Genomic DNA, 25,872 nt, shown 5'->3' on the forward strand with positions numbered 1-25,872 from the left:
AGCTAGGTAGGAACATAAAACACACGCAAGCAGTTTCTAACAGAATACACCGAGAGATACACCTGTTTTTCACAGAGGCAAAGGTTGCCGTACATGTGTTAATATGTCATTCTAGGATAAAATTTTTCTAATTTTACATGTTGTTGGCACTTGTTTGGCAGACCCATAAAAATGAGTTAGAGTGATGTTATTTTAGATTGCAGAGATCATTTAATAACAAGTAATGTGTAAATTTTAAAGAATATTACAAAAATATCCCATTCGTATATTTTATATTTTAAAAATTTTGCATTTATAACTAAGCATAAGTAGACACTGGGTCGAAATCTGCTAAAAATTAGGGATATTAAAATAAAACCTCTCTTTTGTGCTAATTCCCCTGAATGTGCTAAATTTCCAGCTCTCTGTGCCCTTGTCTGGCTTTTTTGCTGATGGTCTGTCCCACCAACTATACATAATTCAACAATTTAGTAATACTAATTGATATGACTTAATCTTCTCCACCTTAGGCCAAATGTTTCAACTCTATTGGTCTTCCTACTTTCTCTTCACATTTATTGGTTGTGGAATTACTCAGAGGAATTAGCACATAAGAGAGGTTTTATTTTAATATCCAACACTTATGCTGAGAAATGGAGACTGTAGTGTTATTACTGGACTCACCACCTCTGATCTGTGAAACTATGAAAATTCATTTACCATTATGAGATTCAAATTGTAATTGTAATGATAGGCAAAATAAGTATGAATCACATGCAGGCATGCTGAGAAAATAATTCAGTTCTATGTCCTTAGAATGGTCTTTTCTGTTGATGACAAATAAAAATAACAAATGCCCTTGTCCATTTAATTGTAAAGTCTTGAAGTCAGAACAGGAAGGTAGACAAACAGAACATTTTTATTTGAACTACTAGGGGATTCTTAGGTTCTCTAATACATTTTAAATCAATTTAACAATAATTGGGTTCATTTTGAGATTGCAGTACTTCTATGAATCCATCTAGTCATGATTTCATAGGCTAAATTTAATATATTTAGTTCATGTGTATGTGTGTGTGTGTGTGTGTGTGTGTAATTCCTGAAAGATTCACTCTTAAATTAAGAAGAAATAAATCACAGTCCTGTATTCCATGAAGCACCTTCACTCTCCAGCCTGAAAGGACTTTCTCTCTCTCTTCTCTTCCTTAGCACTACTCAACAGCTGTCCAGCTAAGAGTCCCCCTTCCAGCCTCCCCTGTGAGAATAGGACAGCTAGAGAATATAGGCACATTCTAAGGCAGTTGTTCTCAACCTTCCCAACACTGTGACCCTTTAATAACGTTCTTCACACCACCCAAGAGTAAAATGACAGACTCTAGATATCCCCTATGTGGAAGGATTTGGCAATAGGGTGGGAGGGGGGGGGGGAAGGGGAGTGCGGGAGGAGGGGAGGGAGAGGGAACTGGGATTGACATGTAAAACAAGCTATTTAAAATTAAAATAAAAAATGATAAAAAAATATATATGCCAGGTCACATCGAAGAGGACACACTTACTTAAGTGCAATAAAAGATATTTTTATAGGATTATAAAAAAAAAAATAACGTTCTTCACGTTTGGTGACCCCAACCATAAAATTAACATTGTTGCTGCGTCATAACTGTAGTTTTACTAATGCTATGAATCTTAGTGTAAATATCTGTTTACTGATGGTCTTAGATGACCCCTTTTAAAAGATAATTTGGCCCAAGGGGTTCCAGCCCATGTGTTGAGAACAGCTTGTCTGAGGGCCCCAGTAAACCAATCCTTAAGACTGGATTATCTTCTCTTTGTGCTAAAGCAGCCTCTAACATTCATCTTTTTTACCACTATATAATCTGATAAAATTAAATGGACATTTGTGTTTTCACTTGAGAACTGTTTTTTTCTTCTTTTTTAATTTAAATTAGAAACAAGGTTGTCTTACATGTCAATCCCAGTTCCCTCTCCCTCCCTTCCTCCCCAGCCCCCCACCGGCCCCTTATCCCATCCCCTTTCTGTTCCCCAGGGAGGGTGAGGCCTTCCATGGGGTTCTTCAAAGTCTGTCATATCATTTGGAGCAGGGCCCAGGCCCTCCCCCATGTATCTAGGCTGAAAAAGTATCCCTCTATGTGGAATGGGCTCCTGAAGTCCATTCATGTACTAAGGATAAATACTGATTCACTACCAGAGGCCACATAGATTGCCCAGACATGCTTACTGACACCCACGTTCAGGGGTTCTGGATCCGTCCTGTGCTCTTTTCCCAGTCTGGGGTCCATGATCTCCCCCTCGTTCAAGTCAGTTGTTTCTGTGGGTTTCTCCAGTCTGGTCTTGACCCCTTTGCTCATCATTCCTCCATCTCTTCAACTGGATTCCAGAGTTCAGCTCAGTGTTTAGCTGTGGGTGTCTGCTTCTGCTTTTACCAGCTACTGGATGAAGACTCTAGGATGGCATACAAGGTAGTCATCAATCTCATTATCGGGGAAGGGCATTTACAGTAGCCTCTCCACTATTGCTTAGAATGTTAGTTGGGGTCATCCTTGTACATCTCTGGACATTTCACTAGTGCCATATTTCTCTTTAAACCCATAATAGCTTCCCCTATTATGGTATCTCTTTTCTTGCTCTCCTCTATTCTACCAACTCAATCTTCCTGCTCCCTCATGTCCTCCTCATCCCAATTCTTCTTCTCTTCTCTTTCTCCTAACTCCCTCTCCCCTCCCCCCATGCTCCCAATTTGCTCAGGAGATCTTGTTTCTCTCTCCCCCCTCATCTCTAGGGGACCATGTGTGTCTCTCTTAGGGTCCTCTTTGTTTCCTAGCTTCTCTGGTGGTGTGGACTGTAGGCTGTTAGTCCTTTGCTCTATGTCTAAAAATCCATATATGAGTGAGTATATACCATGTTTGTTTTTCTGTGACTGGGTTGGGTTACCTCACTCAGGATGGTTTCTTCTAGTTCCATCCATTTGCCTTCGAAATGTTTTTTTCTCAATATTCAAAGAGGGTGTGCCTATTGCAGGTATAATCTGGCATCTAAGGTCACTGTACATCTTGTACCTTTCTGTCCTTAGACATGTAATTTTCCATTTTTGTTTCTCTCTATACATACCTATCTCAATTCTTCTACCTAATTACTACATCTTCATTCTGGTTCTTGCACATTACGAACAGTGGCTGACTATAACTCTGAGCCAGGTGACCTCCCACATAAGTTCTCAGAAGAAAATCACCAGAAAACTTGCAAAATGAGGGTGAACTGAGAGGAAGTATGGTTTAAGAATAGGTCACAAAATGTGAGAGGCATTGAGTTCAAGAATTTTGTACAATGGAAATTGAAGCAGAAGCAGCTGGTCCACTTAAACAAAATATAATAACAAGCACTTTTTAATATCAGTGGGGATTTGGTACAAGACAGGCTCAAATGGATATGAATTTTGAAGTATGTAAATGCTCAAATCCCTTATAACATCCTTACTGTTTTTAGTATCTGTTGTAATGTTTCCCTGATAATTTCTGATTCTGTTAATTTGGTCATCTTTTTATTTCTTTTGGTTGATTGTGTCAAGAATCTGTCAAGCTTTTTCTCAAAAAAAATCAGCCCTTGTATTTTTGGGCTTTTTTTCTATCTCATTAATTTCTGCTCGGATTTTTATTATTTCTTGCCATCTACTTGGGTTGATTTTGATTTGTTCTTGCTTTTCTTTTTTGCTTGTTTTTTGGGGGAGTTTTGTTTGTTGTATGTTTTCAAGTTTTTAGTTATATCATTAAGGCATTTATTTGTGGTTTTTTTTTAATGTAAGCACTTAGAGGTATAAATCTCCCTTAGAGAATGCTTTTAATGTGTCCCAAGGGTTTTGTTGTGTTATATTTCCATTTTCATATACGTCTAGAAGATTTCATTTGTTTGTTTCTTAATTTCTTCTTTGACATAACATTATTCACTAATGAATTTTGATCTCCTTGAGTTTGTATTCTTACTAGAGATTTGTTTGCTCTCAATTTCATTTTATTGTATTGTGGTTCAATAAGATACACACATTTATTTCAATCTTTGTGAATTTGTTAAGATTTGTTTTCTGTTCCAAAATATGGTCTATTTTAAAAACACAGGTCATATATGAAGAAAAGCTCATAAGAGTAATGACTGTTTCCTCAGTGGAAACTTTGAAATCCAGCCTAAAACAACGTATTCCAAGTCCTAAAAGACCACAACTGGCAAAATAGACGAATGCACCCATCAGGAAACATTTTCCATAGTTGAAGAAGAAAATAAATCAAGATATAAGCAACCAAAAAGTTTACATATAGTAGACCAAACTTAAAGAAAATACAAGAAGCCACATTTTTAACTGAAAAGAGGCTATAAAAAGAAGGAAAAAGATAAAATTTTATCGAGTCCTGATATTCTATCATCTTCTTAATTCATTGTACTTTTAAGGCTTTCCCTTGAGTTGGAATTTGGTTTTTTAAATTATTCAATTTCATCTTCATTGCTGCTTGAGTTCTTTTTGACGTTTCTATTGATTTATTGAATTCTATTTTCAAATTCTGGATTATCTTCATCATTTCCTTCAGGCTTATGTTTGTGTCTTCTTGGGTATCCACTCAAATATTTATTCTCTTTAAATTCATTCTCTCTTAGTTCATTGAGATGTTTCTTCGTGTTTTCTTTCAGTTCGTTGAATTCTTTAAATAGATTTATGATTGTTCTTTTATATTTTGTCTCCCAGGACTTTTCAAGGTTATTCTCATGAGAGAAAACTTTCATAGAACTAGTAGTTGACTTTGGGAGTTATGGAGGATACTGCTTGAACTTTCATATTTTTGCATTTGTGCAATGACATCTGGACATGTGGTGTTCTTTTGTTTTGTGTTTGATGCAGTCATTAGATTGTGGCAGAACACATGATTTATAGACTGGCTTAGATATAAATGATGGATATTACTTAAGAGGAATCAAGTAAGTTAGACAGAGGGAGCTAGGATCACATGCTAGATGTGTTTCCTGGTCCAAGCCTGGATTTTGGAGATAGATCTAAGGGTTGTGGGTGTCTCATGGAGGGAAGGATCAGTTGGACTCACCAAACGAATATCTGGGGTAAAGATGAGCAGGACTTGGCTATGTGGAGGGGTTGGATGGGGGACATAAGAGATCTGGGAATGGGCAGGGCATGTCCTGGTTGAAGCCCACAGGTAGTGGCCAGGGCAAGTAAGGCTGGCTAGATAAAATACTGGATAAAGGGAATAGGCTAAATCTTGGGGTTGAGAAGGGTGTATGTGGGGGGATGATTAAGAAAGATTAAACAGGTGTGCAGGACAGGACCTGTTTAGTTGGAGAGGCTGAAATGTAGCACTCAGGGGACCTGTAGTTGGGTCAGACAGGCCAATGGTATCATATAGCGGTAAATTTCTATCATTCTGATTGCAACCAGTAAATGAAATCCATTTCCTCATACATTTGTTGGCCACTGATGAATTTCAGCAGATTCATAAGCCATCTTTGAATTGCTAACATGTCACTCACCTCCTTATTATAGCTGACTTTCAGAAATTCTGTGTTTTTCTAAAGGATATGTGTGACTATGAAGCAATAAAAATATCAAATATGGGGACAGATCCAAAGTGTGGATACTAGATGCATGGATGCAGACTGTGCACTCTCCTGTTTTGGGATATTTGTACACTATATGATTGGTGTAATTGGTGTATTAAAATGACAGGAGAGATAGGCAGGACTTCTAGAAAGAGAAATATCTGTGTGAAGAGGAAAGACTGAGTCACCAGGCAGTGTGAAGAAGCAGTATGGGCAGTACAGAGAGATGAGGTATTGAGCCACCAGACAGAACATAGATTTTAAAAATATGGGTTAACTTAAGTTACAAGAACTAGTGAGGAACACACCTAAGATAAGGCTGAGCTTTAATAACTAATAATAAATCTCTGTGTTGTTATTTGTTAGCTGGCAGCCCAAAGAAAAATCTGTCTACACTCTGCTGTTATTTAGGCAGTGAGGGAAGTCTATCATGCAGTATTATAAAACAATTTAGAACGTTTCTTGAGCGTGTGCTTAACTGTGGGTCTCAGAAAATTGAAAAGTTATAATTGACCCTTTTAGGATCAAACCCACAATTAGATAGCTATTTAAGTGCTGTATTTTTTATAAGAGCAACATCTGTGTAAGGGGGTCACTATAACACATGATGAATAGAATCAAATTAAATGGGAAAGTCATTCCTCAGCTGCTACTGTGACAAGCCATCTCCCTGTCTCTCAGGTAGGAGGTTTAATCCTTGACAATTTGGCAGATGTGGCTACATTCCTGATGCTCTCTTCTAACACATGTATGCCCAGTGGCCTATTATCATAAAGAACATCTGACAGGAAAATGAAGGTATACATGAGACATGGAGTACTCCCACTTGATTTCTCTCTGCTAACATCCCATGTTGTTCCTCCTTCTGTAAGGAAAATAGGTAAAAGGCTGTTTTACATAAATAGGTCAGATTATGACAAGATTATTACTGTAGTGTTTTAATGCTTTTTGAGAATTTTTCCGTTGAAGATTGAGAGGAAGTGATACATGTATTTTGCATGGTGGAGTGACAACCTAGATAGTTCTTATATGACCTATCTTCTTAATGAAGCCTCCCACAACTGATAGATAATTTTAAGAACTTAAGAACTGATGGTGCCTGTGAGAAGTTAAGTTCATTTTATCAGCTAGTATCTTCTATCCTCCTGGACCAGTGTGAGAAGATGAGAAGGTCTAACTAAGACAGAGTAGCCTCGGGCCACTTGGGACAACTTTCCAAAGATTTTTGAGTTTCATTATCTGACAAACAGGGATAATAGGATCCTTCAATATGTAAGTATCAGGATTGATGCTCCTCAAATGCCAGGTAGGCTGTGGGAGATAGTTGGCTACTTAACCTGGAGAAAGGACCATGCTTGTTCTTAGAACATTCACAGCCTCACTCACCATATGAGGGTCATTGCATACTTCTAGGAAATCAATTCCTGCACATTCCATGAGCTACTGCTCAGCCTCCAGGGCCAAACCTGTATGTCTCATCCCCAGCAACCAACCCTAGGCCTTGGAAGTCTGTTTCTTTGTCCTTGTTTCTAACTCCATGTATTTATTATAGTTTATGGATTACAAAATATATTTCCTCTAGCATGTTTACATTGCGGAGTGAATAAATACAACTAATTAACATGTACACTTACATGCAGATACACAGACACAATGACATACTGCATTTCTTATATCAGGATTAAATTAATTGGCTTAGAGGAAAACTTGAGGAGAGGAAACACATAATAGTGCTTGAATGTCTTTCTTCCATTATGCTTTTTTCTAGCATGAGAGGAAATATGGTGAAAATTCTAATGCTCTGATCTTTATTATCATCTGAGGCTAAATTAACAAGGTCAACACGTCATTGATTACAAGTCAGGATTTTATAGTCTCCTTCCTGATGTTTTAATGTCAATAATGAAGTCATGTAAGGACACTGAGTTCTTAATCCTCAAATTATAGTTGGATTAATTGGAAGCGGTTGGCACAGATCTTCATTTACATCTCCTTTCTCCCATTAATCCATAAATGTGTGCCCACAAAGTATGAGGAAACAGGGGCACATTAAGCATTGTTCAATAATATGGTTCAAAGTGTGAATGAATGTTCATTACAGCTTTGTATTCTGAAAAGGCCATGCTGTCCTAAATTGAAGCCTTTGTAAGCACTGTACAACATAGCTTAAGTCAATTCAGGACAGATGATTTCGTTAAGTTTCAGGAAATGGTCTATTTTAAGTGTCCCCTGCTTTTATCAATGTATGCAGATAAGTGTGGGGTTCAGTACAGTCTCTCAGTGACCAGAAGCACCTGTAGTGGGTCTCTAGTGCTGAACAAGGCATCATATTAATGTGAATGCTGTGGTATTGTGGGTCATGATGAGTCTCTGAATAGAAAATTGAGGCTTTATGCATGTGGTTTGGCCTTGGGTAATGGCATTGAATACCTCTAGGACACCCATAAATTGTCTTCCCTCTCCCAAAGGATCAACATTCATCATTAGATCATTCATTTTCAAATCACCAGAGCATACCAGTGGTCCATGGAAGGACCAGAATGCCTGGAATAGCTTGGAGGTTAGCAACCAAGTGAGGCTGATTGGTTTAAACCATGCTGGCTTATAAAGAGATACTAATTTTTGCTTGCGAATCTATGATTTGCCTGAAAAGCCCTAATAGTCCATGCCAAACCTCAGCTAAAAGCTTGGGTATCTATAGCCAGCCACTCTTCAGCTCACATCTATGCTCTAGGCTTGGCTGACTGACAGTGAACTAAAGAGGATATTAGGAACCATAGCTAGGCTAACATGTCAGTGTGGTGGCTCAGGCACCCTAGAGCAATAAGAGTAAATCCTAGCAAACAAGTATATCCCAATTCTCTTCTCATTACTCCTCTGTTATTATAAACTAACCAGTTTAATTCTTTTAATTAATCTATTATGTTTTATCTTTCTTACCTTCTTCCATAAGCAATTAATAGTATCTCTTATTTTTAAAGCCCTCCAGTTTTCCAATACAGTATTCAAGATGTCTATTAGGCTATAAAACTGCATTAAATAGTTCTGTTTATATTCATGTTTCAATCAAATATATAGATATTACAGCATCTATTTCCTAGAGATGCCAAGTCACCCACAGAGCTCAACCGGTCTTCAAATTAACGTTCCATTATATCACGATGATCTTACAAACTTCTGTACAGAACAAACTGTTCAGGTTTCAAATGCAAGCTTCACGTACTTCTGCCTTCTATTCTCAGACAAACCCTCAGCAAGGATACTGCTTCACATCCATTTAGCATCTAGAGCCATGTCAAGGGCTTCTTGACTGCTCAGGAGCAGGCAGAAGAAAACCTGCTTTGTTCCCAAAACATTTGGGAATGCTTTCCAACTTGATGTGATTGGAACACTACTCAGCCTTTCTAAGAAGTCGGTTTCTTCCTGATGAAGGGGCATTACATAAACACCAAACACCTGAGACTATTGAGGGCCAAATAGTATGATTACATCAGCATGCAGTGTACTTGAAATGAAGCTTGGCACAGTCCAAGCACTCCAGTACAGATTGCCTCTTCTGATGGCACAATTTTTTGTTAATGTTGATTCTAATTGCAGAAGGAGATCTGCCCCCATGTGACTTCACTTTATAGTCTTTTAGGGCTTTCCTTGAACAATGAGACTTTAGAGGTTTTTTTTATCTCTTTTCATTTTGTATGCCTCATGCATGCTAGCTAGACAGGCGCTCAACTATTGAGCTACATCCTCAGCCCCCAAAATTAGTATATTTCTTGTTCTTGGCCTTTGCGCCATTGCTTCACACTCATTCTCTCATGACACTTCCTAGCACAAAACAAGATGAAAGATACGGTTACTACAATGTCACTTGCATTTGAAGCAAACGTATTTACAGCATCCTACTGATGAGTCACCCTGTGTGGAGAACATAGTTCAAGATTCACTTCATAGTACTTGGAAGGTTATGTTCAACCATTTCCATAGAGGATAATTTGAGCTGATATCCATCAAAATCATAAACAGTGCCCTATAGTTTCTATGATGATTGAAGCGATCCACAAACTTAGTTGCTTACAACAATATGAATTTATCATGTGCTGCAGATCAGAAGGCAGAACTTGTGTTCATTGCAGGAAAAAAAGTGAGACATCAGTTAGACTGCATTGTTTTTGGAAACTAAGAAAATGCTATTCCCTTTTCTTTTCTAGTTCTTGAAGCTACCTCATCCCCTGCCATTTTTAAAGAGTTTTATGATTGTGGCTTCATAAAGCCCCTTCATGGTGAAAACTCCAGTCTAACTGGTTCTTTGACTTGGAGTTGGGTGGGAAGGAACTGCTTCAATCATTACAAGCTTTTAGAATCAAGACGTGTGAAGAGTCTAATAGTTTAATAGGTCACCCAGTTCACCCTCTTATTTAATGATTGTTGTCTGCTACACTAATTCTTAAACGTGAACATGACATAAGAAACCATATAGGGACCCTATTAAAGTTGTAGATTTGAATTCTTTGTGTCTAGGAAGCCACCTTAGTTCTTGCATTTCTAAGCACCTGCAAGGCTGCAGCTGACCCAGAGACCCTTTGAGTAGAAAGTCTTTAGTGTTTCTGACAGATTTTGATGCCTTGGGAAAGATTCTATTATAGTCTCTTCATGTCTTGGTAATTCCAATCACAATTTATGCAAACAAGTGGATCTTGGAATAAAGAAAAACTAAAAATTATCCAGATGTTGTCTGATGTTTTTTCAAAGACCTTTTAAAGGGGATTCTATTTTTATTTCTATTTATGTCTGTGAGTGGGCGCATATACCCACTGAGGCCAGAAGGTGGTGTCAGATTCCCTGGAGCTGGAATATAGGAGATTGTGAGCTGCCTTATGTGGGTACTGGGAACAGAACTTGGATCACCTAGAAGAGCAGCAATTATTTTTAAACACTGAGCCATCTCTTCTGTACCATGACTTAAATAAAAAAACAGTGAACTAAAATGGCATTTTAAGGGAAAGAATTTTAAAAAGTGTGAATACAGATGTCTAAAATTTCTTATACTACATATATAAAAATACAACACATACATATACATGGACAAAAATGTTTGTGCATGTCTCAATATATATAAATAGATGATAGGTAGAACCTACATTTATGTTAAGTAATTCCACTGTGGAAGCCTCAAGTTTCATCGTGTTTTGTGATACCTATTCAACTTCAACAATTTTCTCTATGTTAATTTTCATAAGAAAGTAAAAATTGAAGGTACAGACTTAGACTTCTGCAGACACAAGAATGAATGCAGATGCAATATTATGTTTCATTGTGAATCATGGAAGCTGATGGATAGTTTCTGACACTGGCTGACTGAATTCAGTTCCAGTGGCCTCTGTCACCAGCTTTCACATTAAAGCTGGAGTTACTGGTTTTAATATTTAAATTTGGCTCCTACATATACTTATTGCCTTCATTCTTATTTAATGTTTGAAAGTTATTACTTTGAAGCAAGCCAAAGTGATTATAGCATATGAAACATTGTAAAATGATTATTTTAATGACTCTGTACCAACAGAGATACATAGACATTCAGACAAAAAAAAACCTAATTATAATGACAGCACCAAAGCCAAGCTGTGACAGTTACAAAACCAATTTCAAAGTTTTTTGACAGCCATGGCTGAAAGCTTTGTTCGGACCTTTCAGTAATAACAGTTTTCTTAAGACCTAAATCCACAATGAAGGAAAACAGAAAGAAAAAGTTGTGGCTTTTCTGTCATGCTAATAAAATAGGAATAGGTTGACATGTTTTAATAGAACATTATGTTGAAAAGAGTACAGAAATGAAGTGATGGTCGTGGAATTTAACTCTCACAATGCAAAGAAAGGAGAAAAAACAATGCAAATTCTAACGAGAATAGAAACTTGACAAGTGATTTATGTATCTGATTTATGAAGATCAGTAGTTCTTGAAAGTAAATGGATGGCCATACAAACAGGTTGATTGGCAGTTCTGGAATTTGATTTTTGTATTACCAATGAAATAAAGTCAAAGAGAAACCATTATAAAAAAATGTGTCAATCCCCAGGAGGGACACGAAGCTTAATGGGAAATCTGCTTTTCCCCTTGGTTCAGACATCTGTAGAGTTATTAGATTTTTATTATTTTTGTTTATCTACCTTTGTTCTGGGCTCAGAGTTGTTCAATGTAATTAATTCTTTGACCTTGTGTGATTAATTTCTCACTCCAGACAGAAACGTATCTGGTCCATGAAATGGCATTTGTCTGGACTAGAGATCTTTATATAACACCTGCAGCATGTTAACACATCTTGAGCAGACACATTGCGTCCACTTTACTGAGGAGAAAACTGAGGTGGGTAGCTGCACCTGAGGCTTAAGTGGATTGTGCCGGGACACAGCACCAGGAAATCATGGAGTCCCAGCTACACCCAACTTGGATCCACCCCATTCTGTTAGAGAAGCCTGGACAAGCTGATGCCTTGGAGGTCTCTCAGGCACACTTTATCTCAACCTCAGGCTGAGAGATTTATGTAGGCTCCTTTAGTTGCAATGCTAAGGAACTTGTCAGTCAGATCACAAGGCAGGGGGACACAGTGTCCCTAGTATGAGGAAGAAAAGAAGCCTTACAGAAGAGACGATGTGACTGTCTTTCTGTGTCCTGACTCAGAACGGTTTTGCTTTTGGGTGTGGACAGAGCCTACGTAAGCTTTTCTATGAAGCCTCACTTCCACTCTGTGCTACACATTTGATGATCTGCTACATGACTGATCTCTGTGCCTAAATCAAATGACATGGTTCTCTCTTCTTGCCTCATTCAAACCCATACTCTCTCTCTTCCTCTGTCTTTCCCTCACTCGTCCTCTCCTTCTCATGAATTCAAAGTAAATTTCTTTCCAAAACTCAAAAAAAAAAAAAAGAGGAAGAGACTATATGATGGCTTCGATCCTGAGCAGCTGGCTCTACATGTTCAGAGCTTCCACCCTCTGTTTCCTCCACGTAGATGATATCTTCCTCACAATGGAGTAAAGTCACAGAAGAGACTTCAAACACACTTAGTGGCGGCAGAGCTTGGTTCTGATGCCTTCTTGCTGTGTGGTCTTGAGCAAGTAACCTAAGCTCTATGAACTCTCTATAATGCACGTCACATATCCTGCTGTTTAGAGCTGTGGCATTAGCAGACACAACATGAATAACACCTACAGAAATGACTTGGCACATAATAGACATTGAGTGTGTGGCAGCTACCTGTTTTTAATGCTTAGTTAATTCCACTTCAATATAGGCAATGGACTTGGACCAGATTTAATTCTCAATCCTCAGGTAGTTTTGATTCTTACATGGCAGTGAAGAAAATTATTTAACTTCTTTGAGTCTCAGTTTTCTTATCCATCAAATTGGAATAATATCCTAGGACTAGCATGGATTTTAATTGAGCTAATCTATGTAAAATTCTAGAACAGCCCCAGACACATAATAAGCTCAACAGACAGTCATTATTCATTACAGGATTATTTTCAGAAAGTACTTATAGAAGCAATGAAGGAAAATAAATCTTCTGTGTCTCCCTCTTTCCAGCTTTAAAACCACCTGCAGAATGTTTTCATTCTCCCCTTGATACAAAACGGCCATGCTTGTTTTTCAGGATACCCATTATTTCATATGGTCAGAACTCAGGGGTCAAAAAAAATCTAATTGTCCAAGATTCAAGTATATAAAAGTTAACTTAACTGTATTTTCATTTTTTAGCTGAAGATTTCTGTAACTATGTTCCTATACATCTTTAACTCACTGAAAGAAATACCTTCCTTAGGTCCCAATATTGAGCAAGAAAGACATTGATCAGTGGTCTCAGAAAAACTGTTTTTAATTTCCATATTGTCCCATAGACCTGTTGTCACTCGAAACTTACCAGCATTCACATTGCAGTTAATGGTGAGGTTCATGTCTTCATGAAGAGTCCTATCTATTTTGCCTCCTCAGAAAATGATGCGGTCATCTGTTTTCCACATGTTTATCCTGAGCATGGTGACTGTGGATGTGATCGTTGCAGCCAGTAACTACTACAAGGGAGAGAACTTCAGAAGGCAGTATGACGAATTCTACCTTGCAGAGGTAAGTCACTGGAGGGGTGTGCAGCAGTTCTCAAGGTAGGGGAGCCTCCAGACAGCCTTTTGAAAATTAACTCTAGTGTATTAGTTACTTGATTGCCTCCTAAGACGACTCATCATCAGCCTCTTAAGTGATTCCCCTGGTCACTGTGTTGTTTGACTCATTTCCTGTCACCGTGAGTCTGGGTAGTCTTCCCCATAGCAGTCATGTTGCCAAGGTAACCTTTTATCCCCTCTGAGTCTTACTCCAGTTCTTTCTGTTTTCCTACCAACCTCTCATTTTGTCTCCTTTTTTTTCATGCTATAGTTATCTTAGGCTCCAAAGCTCAGAAATATATTAGTCAGCTCAACAACTCAGGGTGTGGGGTATGGGTAGGGGTGGAGCTGGGGATAAGCTGAAAGTTCCAGTACAATAATCACTACACTAGAGGTTAAGTGGTTAACACCTGGGCCAAATCACACAGAGGACAAATGTTAAAATTATGGATGCATTAACTGTCCTGATTTGGTCATTATACATCTGTGCAGGCACCAGATCAAATTAACCTGAAGTCATTAGGCTTGTGCAGCAAATGCTTTCCTGATGAGGCAACTCGCTGGACCTAATTCTTAATTTTTAAAAATTGATCAATTTATTATTTTTTTCTCAGCCTGACCAGTTTCCCCTCCCTCCTCTCCTTCCAGTTCCTCTCTGTCAACTTCCTCCCCCTTCCCTTCAGAAAAGTAAACAGCAATAAAAGCAAATAAAGTTGCAGCAAGACTAGCCACCTCCTCTCCTAATTAAGGCTGGAGGAGGCAATCCAGCAGGAGGAAAGGGTCCCAAGAGCAGGCAACAAAGTTAGAGACAACCCCCACTCCTTCTGCCAGGAGTCCCACAAGAAGACGAAGCCACACACACGGAGTTCATTGTTTGGTGGTTCAGTCTCTGTGAGACCCTCTGAGCCCAAGTTAGTTGACTCTGTGTTTTTCCATGGTGTCCTTGGCCCCTCTGGCTCCCATTATGCATCTTCCCTATTCTTCCAAAGGGTTTCCCAAAGCCCACCTAATAGTTGGCTGTGGGTCTCAGCATCTGTTCCCATCAGTTGCTGGGTAAAACCTCTCCGATGACAATTTGGTTAGACAATGATCTGGGAACCCTAGGACCAGCCTGGTTTCTGTCTGGTATAGGAGCTGGAGGTCTAATTTTTAAATATTTTTAATCATTTTCAAATACCACATTTTTAATCATTCTGAAAGGAAATATCACAATTCAATAGCCATATATTTACAGAAAAATAGATTGATGTATGGAGGCATCCATAAAGGAGATACACAAATTTAGTGATACTGTCTTTCAAAAATCCCTTATATGAATGAAACAAACTAAATACCAGAAACCACACTTCAATTATGCTTATTATGAAAGCATTTTCATATCCAAAGCAATTAGATTTTTAATTGGGTTCTCCTAGGTACCTCAACCACATGCATATATTGAATATGAACATCTATGTGGATGTCAAGAAACTTCTATGGAGTCATTTATAAACCCCATCTTCCTCCTCCTCGTGGAGCTCTATTTCCTCTAACAAAATCCCCTTAATCCTAAACTTCCACTGCCCAGGAACAGCTGTGGCATGGCATTGATCTAATAGTTTCAGGTTACATTGTGGTTGCAGGCAATAAGAGAAACAGACGGTAAACACTAAAACCTCATGAGGAAATTATATCTAAATCAACACCAAAAAGGAAATAAGTTTGCTGCAAATCCATCAAGAATTGTCATTAAATAGAAATGGGCCAGGCAAAGTGACTCAGTTGCAAAGTGTACCTCCATCCAAGCCTGATGACCTGAGTTCAGTCCTTAATCTGCATGTTGGAAAGGGGAAAACCAATACAGGTTATATTCACACATGTCATTGCACAAATTTGCACACACACACACAGAGAGAGAGAGAGAGAGAGAGAGAGAGAGAGAGAGAGAGATTCAGTCACATGGACAACGCAATCAAAATGAGTAAATGAATGTAAACATTTTTTAAACATAAGCAGCAGCATAAACTGACATTGATGTTTTGGGATCGGGTTTTAGCACAGACACAGGGTGTGACTGGGAGAGGTGAGTCCTCCCTGTTTTCTGTTTCTCTCAGGTAGACAGAAGTGGATGGACCTCCAAGCAAATGACACAATGAAATGGGAAGCTTAAGTAAAACAGGGAAATCAAGCCAAATAATAATAATAATAATAATAATAATAATATCACACCTAATAATAATAATAATAAACAATGACACTTCAAAGGCAGTGTTAAAAGATCCAACCAAATTTTCATAGTACAGACATCACAGTGACAACGTGAAAGATAGTTACTGTCCTGGGTCTTACATAAGAACGGAGATAGGCAAGGTTCAAACTGACCCAGCTTTAGGGTTTTATTTATTTGGAGTGGGGGAACTGAGAAACAAAGTGATGAGGAAATGGGGGTGACTCACAAAGGAGATGAAATTCAGGCTAGGTGGCCTAGGTTGACCGTGGAAGTAGATAAAAATAGACAAGAACAAAAGGAAAATGAAGCTCTCACAATCTCTATATAATCAAAACACATGTTTTATTGGAGTGAGAGAATAAGAAAGTTATCTTGGTCAGAAAGAGGAACCAAGAGTTCCAATTGCACCATGATTTTGGTAATAAAACACGAAACTCAGGGTGCTGTGTGGAGATGGGTGGCTTAAACATAGGAAAGGGGTTGTGACAAGAGTGCAAGAAACCACTATAGCCTGAGAGTTGCTGAGTCTCAAGTGGGTATTGAAGAAGACTGCCAATTCTTAGATAGGACAGTATGGCTTGGACAAAGTCAAGGTGCATGAGTGGTTAATGGAGAGATGAGTACAGAGTAGAGAGATAGAGTCAGAGGTTGTTTTATCCTGATGGAATACTATCACAGGTTTCTAGGAGGAATGGATGGAACATCTTTTCTTTATCCATTGACTATACTCCATGGAACATAGCAGCATGGACTCCCTCTTCCACAAAGGGTTGTGCCTAGTAGAGTATTATGCAGTATACTTGGAAGAGAAACACTGGAGACAAAGACATATGCAGGAGGAATATAATCTGCACATAGAACTTGATAAAGTAGAAGAAATTATTGAAAATAGAGGTAGACACAATTCTTACTAGGCCCTCTCAAGGTTCCAAATTGCTCAAAAGAATTACATCAGAGGCTTATGGAGTGATAACCAACATTCCAGGGACTAACAGAGGTGAGCATGGTGATAGGATGCTGCTTTATCTGGAGGAGGACCAGTCTCTCCTGCAGGAGTGCTGATATTGGAGCTTGCATAGACATCACTTCTGTGGCCTCCCCACAGTAGACACTTGTTATACCTAATGTGCTATGGAGTAAATAAGTGGGCATACACCCTGGGAACACAGTGAATTCACTCCTTCAGGAAACTTTCCCTGATTTCTTCTCACACAAATCTTACCACTTTTCTAGCCCATTTTTATGAATGCTGCACGGTCTTTCATTATACTACAAAAAGCTGCAATAAAATATCAAATTATTTCTATTGTGAATTTCATTGACTGATGCTTAAATACTGTTAGAATCTTGGGGTTAGGTGATTAATCCTTGTCAATTTTGATGGTTTTATTGATAATATTAAAAATAAAAACCACAGAGCTAAGATGGTATAGCAAAACCTGAATTATATTATATACCTCCTAACTTGTTGTCCTTCACAAGCCAATAACACAAACTTGATTTTTAAAATAAGCATGGCCTTGAAAAAATGCTCTCTGAATAAGGATCCATTGCCTACCACATGACATTGAATATGTAAAAACTTGAAGAGCATAGATTGTGTACGAAGTGTTATTACAGCATCTAACACTAACATCAAGAACAATGAAGATGATAGGAGGACAATTTAGAAGAGTATGTACATGTCTGTGGTATTGGTGGTGATGGTTTCATAAGCATATATTTATACCCAACTCAGCAAGGTAATATATAATATAAATACACCTTTCTACATGTCAGTTGTTTCTCAACAAAAAGGTAGATGTAGATAAGTAACTGAATAAACACAGTAACCAACTCTTTGAAATCCTGGAAAGAAAAGGAATAAATAAGCCAGGCATAAGATTCTACTTACTTAAATGATTTATAGATGTCAGTTTATTATTTACTCACTTAAGCAATAAAAATCTGTTTCAGTAGATGGACTAACTTTTAGTATTTGAGTTTCTCAGAATAAGTTTGGACTTTCCTTCAAATTATAGTATCCTGTCTTTTTTAATAAAAAAATGTTGTATGTGAGTCTTTTGTGTATGGATAAATTGTTTTATCCAAATGTACTTTTTAAAACAAATTTGTTCAGGTTAAGCCAAGAATCACCAAAATTTCTTGAAGAGCCAAATAAGCATGTTAGGCTCCTCAACTCAGTCACCTTTGTGAAAAAGTGAATGTTGTCTTAATACAGCTGGACTTCATTAAAAGTTTATTTACAAAAGTAAGCAATACAGTGAATAAACTATAGGAGCATAGAACTTTCCAAAGAGAATTCTCATACCTACCACTTTTTGGAAAGCCCATTTTATGCTAAGTACTTTTTAAAAATGCATTATCTCATTTAATCCCCCCAAACAGCTATAATGGCAGCAGTTGAAGACCAGGGAGTGTAATGGCTCTGTATTTAGAAAACAGCATTATGTAAGATCTCTGAAAGCTTAACTTTCACACTAAATCACAAAAGGCCATGAGGTTTGAAAGAAGCAGTTTCTTTGTTAGGTTCCTACATATTATAGAATAAATTGTTTAGGAAAATTCAAAATAAACCACTCTACCCATTAGGAGTCAACTCAGTCTAAATCTGCTTCCTTTAAGAATGAATTAAGCTGCTTAGCTTCTGTTGTGGAGCTAGAGTGCTCTGTTACTTTGGATTAATTAATCTAAATTTAGAATTAGAATTAGGTAGCAATAGGAAAGAGATTTTTTTTATTTCCCTAACTATGTACTAACATAAAAAGTAGAGACCAATTATTTGGTTAAAAAAAACTACTTTTCATTTTAATTGTGATAGTACTTGCTTATTGTTACACATGCCTGCATTTTAAATACAATTTTATATTTAATCACAAATATTAATATTGTGAGCAATGTTTTCTATTGTGTGGTAATTTGGATATTTGTGATTCATTAAGCTGCCGACTTATTAGAAATCTATGTGCTAAGTGCATTCCTACCACAGGAGGTGAGCAATTTTAACAGAATTTCCCATTTAAGAAACTACATTCTTTAAACGAAAACAAGGGGTCATGATTTACCACTCTGTCTTTCTCCTGAGCATTAAATAAACCTAAGACTGGTTAAAAAAAAGGCTAAGTGTGGCCTGTAAGAAATATCCTTGAAAAATATATTCAGCTTTTCTGACATATGTTGTCTGTCAAGCTTAGAATATCTGTCCCAACTCTCTGCCAGTACATTCATGTGGATGCTATATTGCCTTTAGTGAACTGTTGTTCTCTACATAATATTGCATAAATAAAAGTAATTGAAAAATGTCCCATGCATTTTTATGAGTATAAGAAATAAAAAAGCCAACAGAAAGTTTGCTGTTAGGTAAATTCTGACTGTGCATCTCAAACCTCACATCCATGTGAACACGTTCAAGTACCAACCCATGATTCTAGCAGCTCTACAATCATTCTCTACTGCAGTGGAAAACTAAATTGTTTTTTAACCTGACTTCTCAAAGGTTATAAGTCATAATATGGCCAAGGAATAAATAAGCCAAGCATAGGATTCTACTCACTTAAATGATTTATAGACATCAGTTTGTTATTCAATCACTTAAGCAATAAAAATCTGTTTCAGTAGATGGACTAACTTTTGGTATTGGAGTTTCTCAGAATAACTTTGGACTTTCCTTCAAATTATAGTATCCTGTCTTTTTGAATAAAAAAAATGTCGTATGTGAGTCTTTGTATATGGATAAATTGTTTTATCCAAATGTACTTTTAAAAACAAATTTGTTCAGTTTAAGCTTCTATAGCTCAAGAGAATGAGCAATATCTTTAGATGGGATTATTGCTCAAGCAGCCTGATCCAAAGACTAAATTTTTCGTGGAACTGGTAAGAATATCCACCATACCTGGGATGTCAAATATAGCTATCAGTCTTCATTCATTATGTAAGGCTATTCTTCTGAATTCCTTTTCATGTATTTTTTCGTTTCAGTTATGTGAAATGTCCAAACTTTGAAAAATCTGTAACTTCTACCTTTATTATTGATTATCACTCATTTTATAAACCCACCACATAGGCAATATTGCATAATAAATATTTACGCACACCATTCTGGTTCTTGAAGAGTAATTTTTTTCTGTTTGCTTCAGGGTTTTCATTCAGAAACAATGTATAGACAGTAAAACACCTGTGTGGCATTGATCTTATTCTTCTGTGTATTCTACAGAGAAGTATAATCATTATTCCAATATATGTCTTACAAGAGTATCAAATATCTACAAAAAGTTTGGTTTTCTCTTTCATTCATTATGGCCTTTTAAAAATACTCCTGTTGATCCAAGTACTGTCTGCTTATTTGTTCCATGGATAATGGCATTGTAATTTTCAGTGGCTTTGCTTTTGATCTTTTGCCATAAGATACAATTCTTCTCTAAACAAACTCATCTCTGATTTCATGCCACTTGGGGAAGAGGTTTTGTTTGTTTCTTTTCCTCAGAGCATATATCTTGGCTAGAAATTTCTAGAGTACAGGATACAATCATATTCAACTTTGCTAACGGTACTTAAAAACACTTATTCTGCCAATTTGTAGCCCTACCAGATTGTGTGAACAGCTTCATTTCATGCCAAATTTATGGTCATTCAGATTTTCAATTTTATCATTCCTATATAAGAAATCATTTTAGATTCCTATGCCTAGTCTTGATTACTGTGGAGAATTAACTTTTCGCAACTTCTATTTTCTTGCCTTCCCAATAAGTGGCCCTGGATGTTTTTCAGTTATCTGGTATACTGCAGAGCCTGTCTATGAATGCAGCTTATCTCTTAGCTTTGCTTTTATTGGTTGCCTTGGTTTCCATGAAAGTTATATAATGTAAGACTTAGTAGTCTTTAATTTCTTTATATAAATTCAAATGTCTTGGGTATTTAAAATTGCTTAAGTGTCAGGAAATCTGCTTTTTTCCCTAAAGAACATCAGATGAAAGCTATTTGTGAGATGAGCCCTTAGCAAACCACCAAGAGAAATGAACTTTATTAACATGATAAAGGCATCTGTGAAAACCTACAAACTACAGGGATGAATGGTGAGCATTCATGTCAAGATAGAAATGAGATATGTGTGTCTACTGTCGCTGCTTCTGTTCAGTATTTCCCTGGAACCCAAAGTAGAACAACCAAAGTGGAAGAAAAATTCTAGGAAAGAGAGGGATAAGGGAAGAGAAATCAGAGAAGAGAACACAGAAAAAATTTCAAGTGATGCATTTGTCAGTGTGAAAAAACTCCCAACAAATCTGTAGGCATGGCTTAAGAAGTTAGAATCTACAGTAAGGTTGTTGCATATGAGGCTAGCCTACTAAATCCATAGTATTTCTACATCACAATTAATGAAAATTTCCTTCAAAATAATTTATTCAAATAATACTAAAAGTTGTCTAGTATATATTTCACAAAAGGTCTACAAGATCTTTGGGAAAAATTAGAAAGCATTATTGAAATATGCAACAAAACAATAAAAATTTGAAAACCTCAATAAATATGTATTTAACTACAATGAAATCTCTGTATAAAGATAACATTTGTTTTGGCTCACAGCTCAAAATAATTCCAGATTTTGATGGGGAAAACAGGACTGTGGGAACCAACAGTTCTCCATATAGCCCTAAACCAGAAAACAGATTATAGGGAAGAATCAGAGCAGTATACCCTTCAAAGGCCCACTCCTAGTAACCTATTTACCACCACAAGGCTCCCAGTAAAGACTTCATAATATAAAACCAATGCCATATGCTGGGAACCAAGAGTTTGAAACAGGAGCCTAAGGGGTGTCATTTTGATGCAAACCATAACAAAGCTCACCTGAGTTTGGACTTCATAGTTCCTACAGTGTTTGGGATTGAAATAACCAGTGTTCACAGTTGGAGTTTCTGACATAGTCAACCCCACTGAATCATCTCATTGTCACAGAAAACCAATTATAACCCCCAAGTCTCTGGTGTACTGCCAGAGCACTAGATAGTTCAAGAGAAAACTTTTGAAATGAATGGCAAAATAGTTCAGCTTATCATTATAGTGGCGTTATTTTTATCTAACACCTATGATGTTCTTAATACTGATGAAATTCATCACAATGTTCAAATATTTTATAAATATGTAAAAATAATTGTCAGAAGAGATTTATCTAATTAAAATTGTCTCAGAAAATGAAATTAAACTTAACGATAGTGTCAAAGGTTGCTGCTATGGAATGATTACTTTCATGATTTTATCATTTTTCCTGATTAATTTACTCCAAGAAAGGTGTCAGAATTTGTTGGAACTAAAATAAATGATTCATTTTACTTATTTTAATTCTAGTGATTATTTTAAGAGCAGATGGCTTTGGAGGAACACAGACACTACTCCAGAAAAGAAGATTCTCTACAAGGTGGCAAAACAAGTTTACACTTTAGGAAGGCCCTTCTGCTTCCAGCACATCTCACTCACAGATAGAGCACAAGGTCTGAGCACTAAACCTTCATGGCTTGATGACAGAGACTGGGAAAGCTTTCCACTGTTACAGAATGAACAGTAGGATCTATCGCTTGGGGGCTATGACATACAGAAAGCTGTAGGCCTCAAAAACAAAAGTTCAATTGCATGTTATTTGGGCAAAATATATACTGTCTTTTTGACAATGAAGAATACATATTCATGTGTGTTCGTCATATCTTTCCAAGTAATATTGTACCACTTTGGGACACTGCCAGCAAGGCCATCATGAGGTGCAGCCCCTAGATTTTAAAACAGAACTGTGAGCACAAATAAACCTCTTTATATTTTCCTCCCCTGCCCTTCCCGTAGAATTGCTTGAGAAAACCCAGCAGATCATGCATTCTCCAAAGGGAATGAAATCACCTCTAGAGGGCTGGAAATTTACTCTTGGCATTTGGGAGTCCAAAAGAAAAAAAAAAACTTACTCTATGAAGGAAGCAGACACAGATATTCAGAACATAACTGTCGTTCTCAAATTCCAAAAGAAGTAGTGATTAGGAACATGACTGCAAAAGGTTCACTGGAAAAGGAGATAAAAGAAAGAGGAGGACTAGGAGATATGTCCTTTGTGCAAATGTGAGAAACTTATGGTTCAGACCTCCTTAACTTTATAGATCTGGGTGTTAAAGTCCAGCTTCAGCATGTCAGATAACCTGGAAAGGAGATGGGAAGTTAGTGACTAAACACACAAGAGGCTTATCTGAGGGAGCAAAACTTAATTTCTGTGCTCCATTTTTCTCTTATCCCTTTAATACCACCTAAGACAAAACTTTCTACATAAGAAAAGACTACCTCACAACCACAAGTTACATACTTCCCAGAAACAATTTTTTTACATGGGAAAAACATCACATTATGATCACAAGTTACATGGTTTTTTCTTAGAAGCCCACAAGTAGTTAAACGTTTTCTTTTGTATTACTTTCCCCACCGTAACATCTTCATGCCAAAGAAATGGTTCTTTTATTATTGGTTAACAAGTTTCTAAGCAAACCAAATATATTTCAGCCAGTTCCTTTGTACTAGTGGGCAGCCGTTTTCAGTTTCAGTGTAGTAGATTCCTATCCTATTTCTACTCTACAAAATGTTACTCAAGTGGTTTAGCTAGCCATCTATTTTTCTCTTTTCTTTACACACAATAACATCATTTAATTTCCTTTCACAACTTTGGGTTTTTTTCAAGGTGCATACTGAAACCAGTGGTTAATTCTGTAAGCTACATAACCAAGTAACTCATACCTAGCTTTGGTTATAGAGGCATAATTGCTTTCTTTAATCATTAGCCTGTTTTTTACAGCCAGAATTCATGGGTCTGTAATGCGTGAAACTTCCTAGTTTTTATTTTCCATTCTCAGGAAATCTCACATCTAACAAAGAAAAGGAAAGGGGTGATGTCTACTCTTATTACTGTCTTTTTAATCTCTCATTGGAACAATTGGCAGAGCCGCCTAAACCGTTTCCCTAATCATCTTCACTAACTGTCTTAACCACCCGTATCTTTTAGGTTGACTCAAAGAGTTCAGTTAAATCCTCGATCCAACTAAATGTCATAAAAAGTCAACTTCATTGTGAACTGCAAGTAAATCTCCCAGTGAGGAGGAGAAGGCACAGCAGAAGCAAGGTTACTGTAGACACAACTCCCCACCCCAGGATTTAGCCTCTCTGGATTGTACCCATCATAGCTTTGCTATTTGGTGATAGTTATTTCATAAGCTTCATTGCTGACTGCAGCTCCCCTCATATGGCCACAACCAGGCACAGGATCTCCAAAAGTGGATGGGCAAGCCAGTCTGGCATGCACAGAGGCAAAAAAAAAAAAACCACAAAGGACCTTGTCTCAAACAAGGTGTGAAGCCAAGACTGACACAAATATTGTCCTGTGAGTGACCTCCACATGCCGTCTGTGTTATTTTTACACCTACGCTCACGCACAGAAACTGTGGGCAGTGCTGCTTCAGAGTAAGAGTAAAGAGAAAGAAATATAGGGACTGGTGAAACTCTGCTCAATGGTTAAGAGCACTGGCTACTCTCCAAGGGACCTGAGTTCGATTACCAGCACCTACATGGTGGCTCACAACCTTCTGTAACTCCAGTTCCAGGAAATCCAGTGCCCTTTCTGACATCTATGGGCACCAGGAACAGATACAATGCAAAACATACATTCAGGCAAAATATCCACATGTTTAAATGTTTGTAAATAAATAAGGGTTTTTTTTTTGGTTTTTCGAGACAGGGTTTCTCTGTATTGTTTTGGAGGCTATCGGTCCAGCCCAGCCTCGAACTCACAGAGAACCGCCTGCCTCTGCCTCCCGAGTGCTGGGATTAAAGGCATGCACCACCACCGCCCGGCTATAAATAAGGTTTTAAGGAAGAAATATTTATGTATTTTAAGTATTTCCAAGAAATGCCGCAAAAATATTATTGTAAAATTATTACGAAGTTCATCTTAGTTTTTAAGAAGGTAAACTTCTATTTAAAAGTAACCACAGAAAGAGAGTCCTACAAGGATGTTGTCTTAGTTCACAATACCACAGACTGAATAAATTACACAGTGAAAAGTTTCGTGTGAGCATGTGGTCCCAGCCCGAGAACAATAAGCCACATCCATAGCCTTGATGGAAAGAGTCCCAACCAACGTAGTGGGCATGAGATGGAGAGAGAGATGAAGGACACAAGAGATCCAACACAACTGATATTGATAGCAGAGACCTCTCATGATAGCCCATCATCCCATCGGTCCAGCCAGGTGAAGGTTTCATGTCTATTACACACACACACATTCAAACTACTTGTTGACTTCAGTTTATATGACCAATAGCAATAATCTAGAAAGTTCTACCATGCCCTAACTACTATGAAAGTTGAGAAATATTTTTGAGTTACTCATGCCAAGGGTCTCTCAAGCTTGCCTCCTGGATACTTCTAAGAACTGTGCTATATTCCTCTGGATTTACATTATCTGCCAAACCTCACAATGCATACTAAAGTAATTAACTATTTTAGCTAATCTTCTTCTGTAAATTACAACAGTTTTCCCAGTGAGAGGGCCAATCTCAAGTAAATTAGGATTGCTTTACATATATTTTCACCATTAGTAACACTTAGGAGGAATTAGTTTGTCCAAAAACTACAGTGTTAGCCTGTGACAATTGACCAATCAATTTAAAGTAGAAGTATTTAATCTCAAAAGAATCCAGAATTGGGAATTCAAGAAGAATTATAGGTCATGAAATCACATAATAGTTTGCTAAATCATTTTTAGTATGGTTTCGTGTCTTTGAGAAAGGTACAGTTTTTCCAAAGAGTGAGTATGAATGCAAACTAATTTGGCTGCATTTGAGTCATGATCATCATGACAAAGAAGTCTGTCCTTCAATGGTAGCAAGAGGTGCATCCCTCAAA

At 37.4% G+C, this 25,872-nt stretch overlaps 1 protein-coding gene across 3 annotated transcripts in view; it reads left to right on the top strand.

Annotated features, from left to right (window-relative positions):
• Nalcn (sodium leak channel, non-selective) overlaps positions 1 to 25,872 on the top strand; it is a 276,716-nt gene that overhangs the window by 96,538 nt on the left and 154,306 nt on the right. For all 3 annotated transcript variants that reach the window (XM_040739426.1, XM_040738674.1, XM_040739071.1), the window contains exon 11: positions 13,579 to 13,710. In XM_040739426.1, the coding sequence (XP_040595360.1) occupies positions 13,579 to 13,710 (132 nt within the window). The remainder of the gene's footprint in view (positions 1 to 13,578; positions 13,711 to 25,872) is intronic.

This window comes from Mesocricetus auratus, unplaced genomic scaffold (genome assembly GCF_017639785.1).
Source record: "Mesocricetus auratus isolate SY011 unplaced genomic scaffold, BCM_Maur_2.0 Super-Scaffold_2245, whole genome shotgun sequence".
Classification (NCBI taxonomy): domain Eukaryota; kingdom Metazoa; phylum Chordata; class Mammalia; order Rodentia; family Cricetidae; genus Mesocricetus; species Mesocricetus auratus.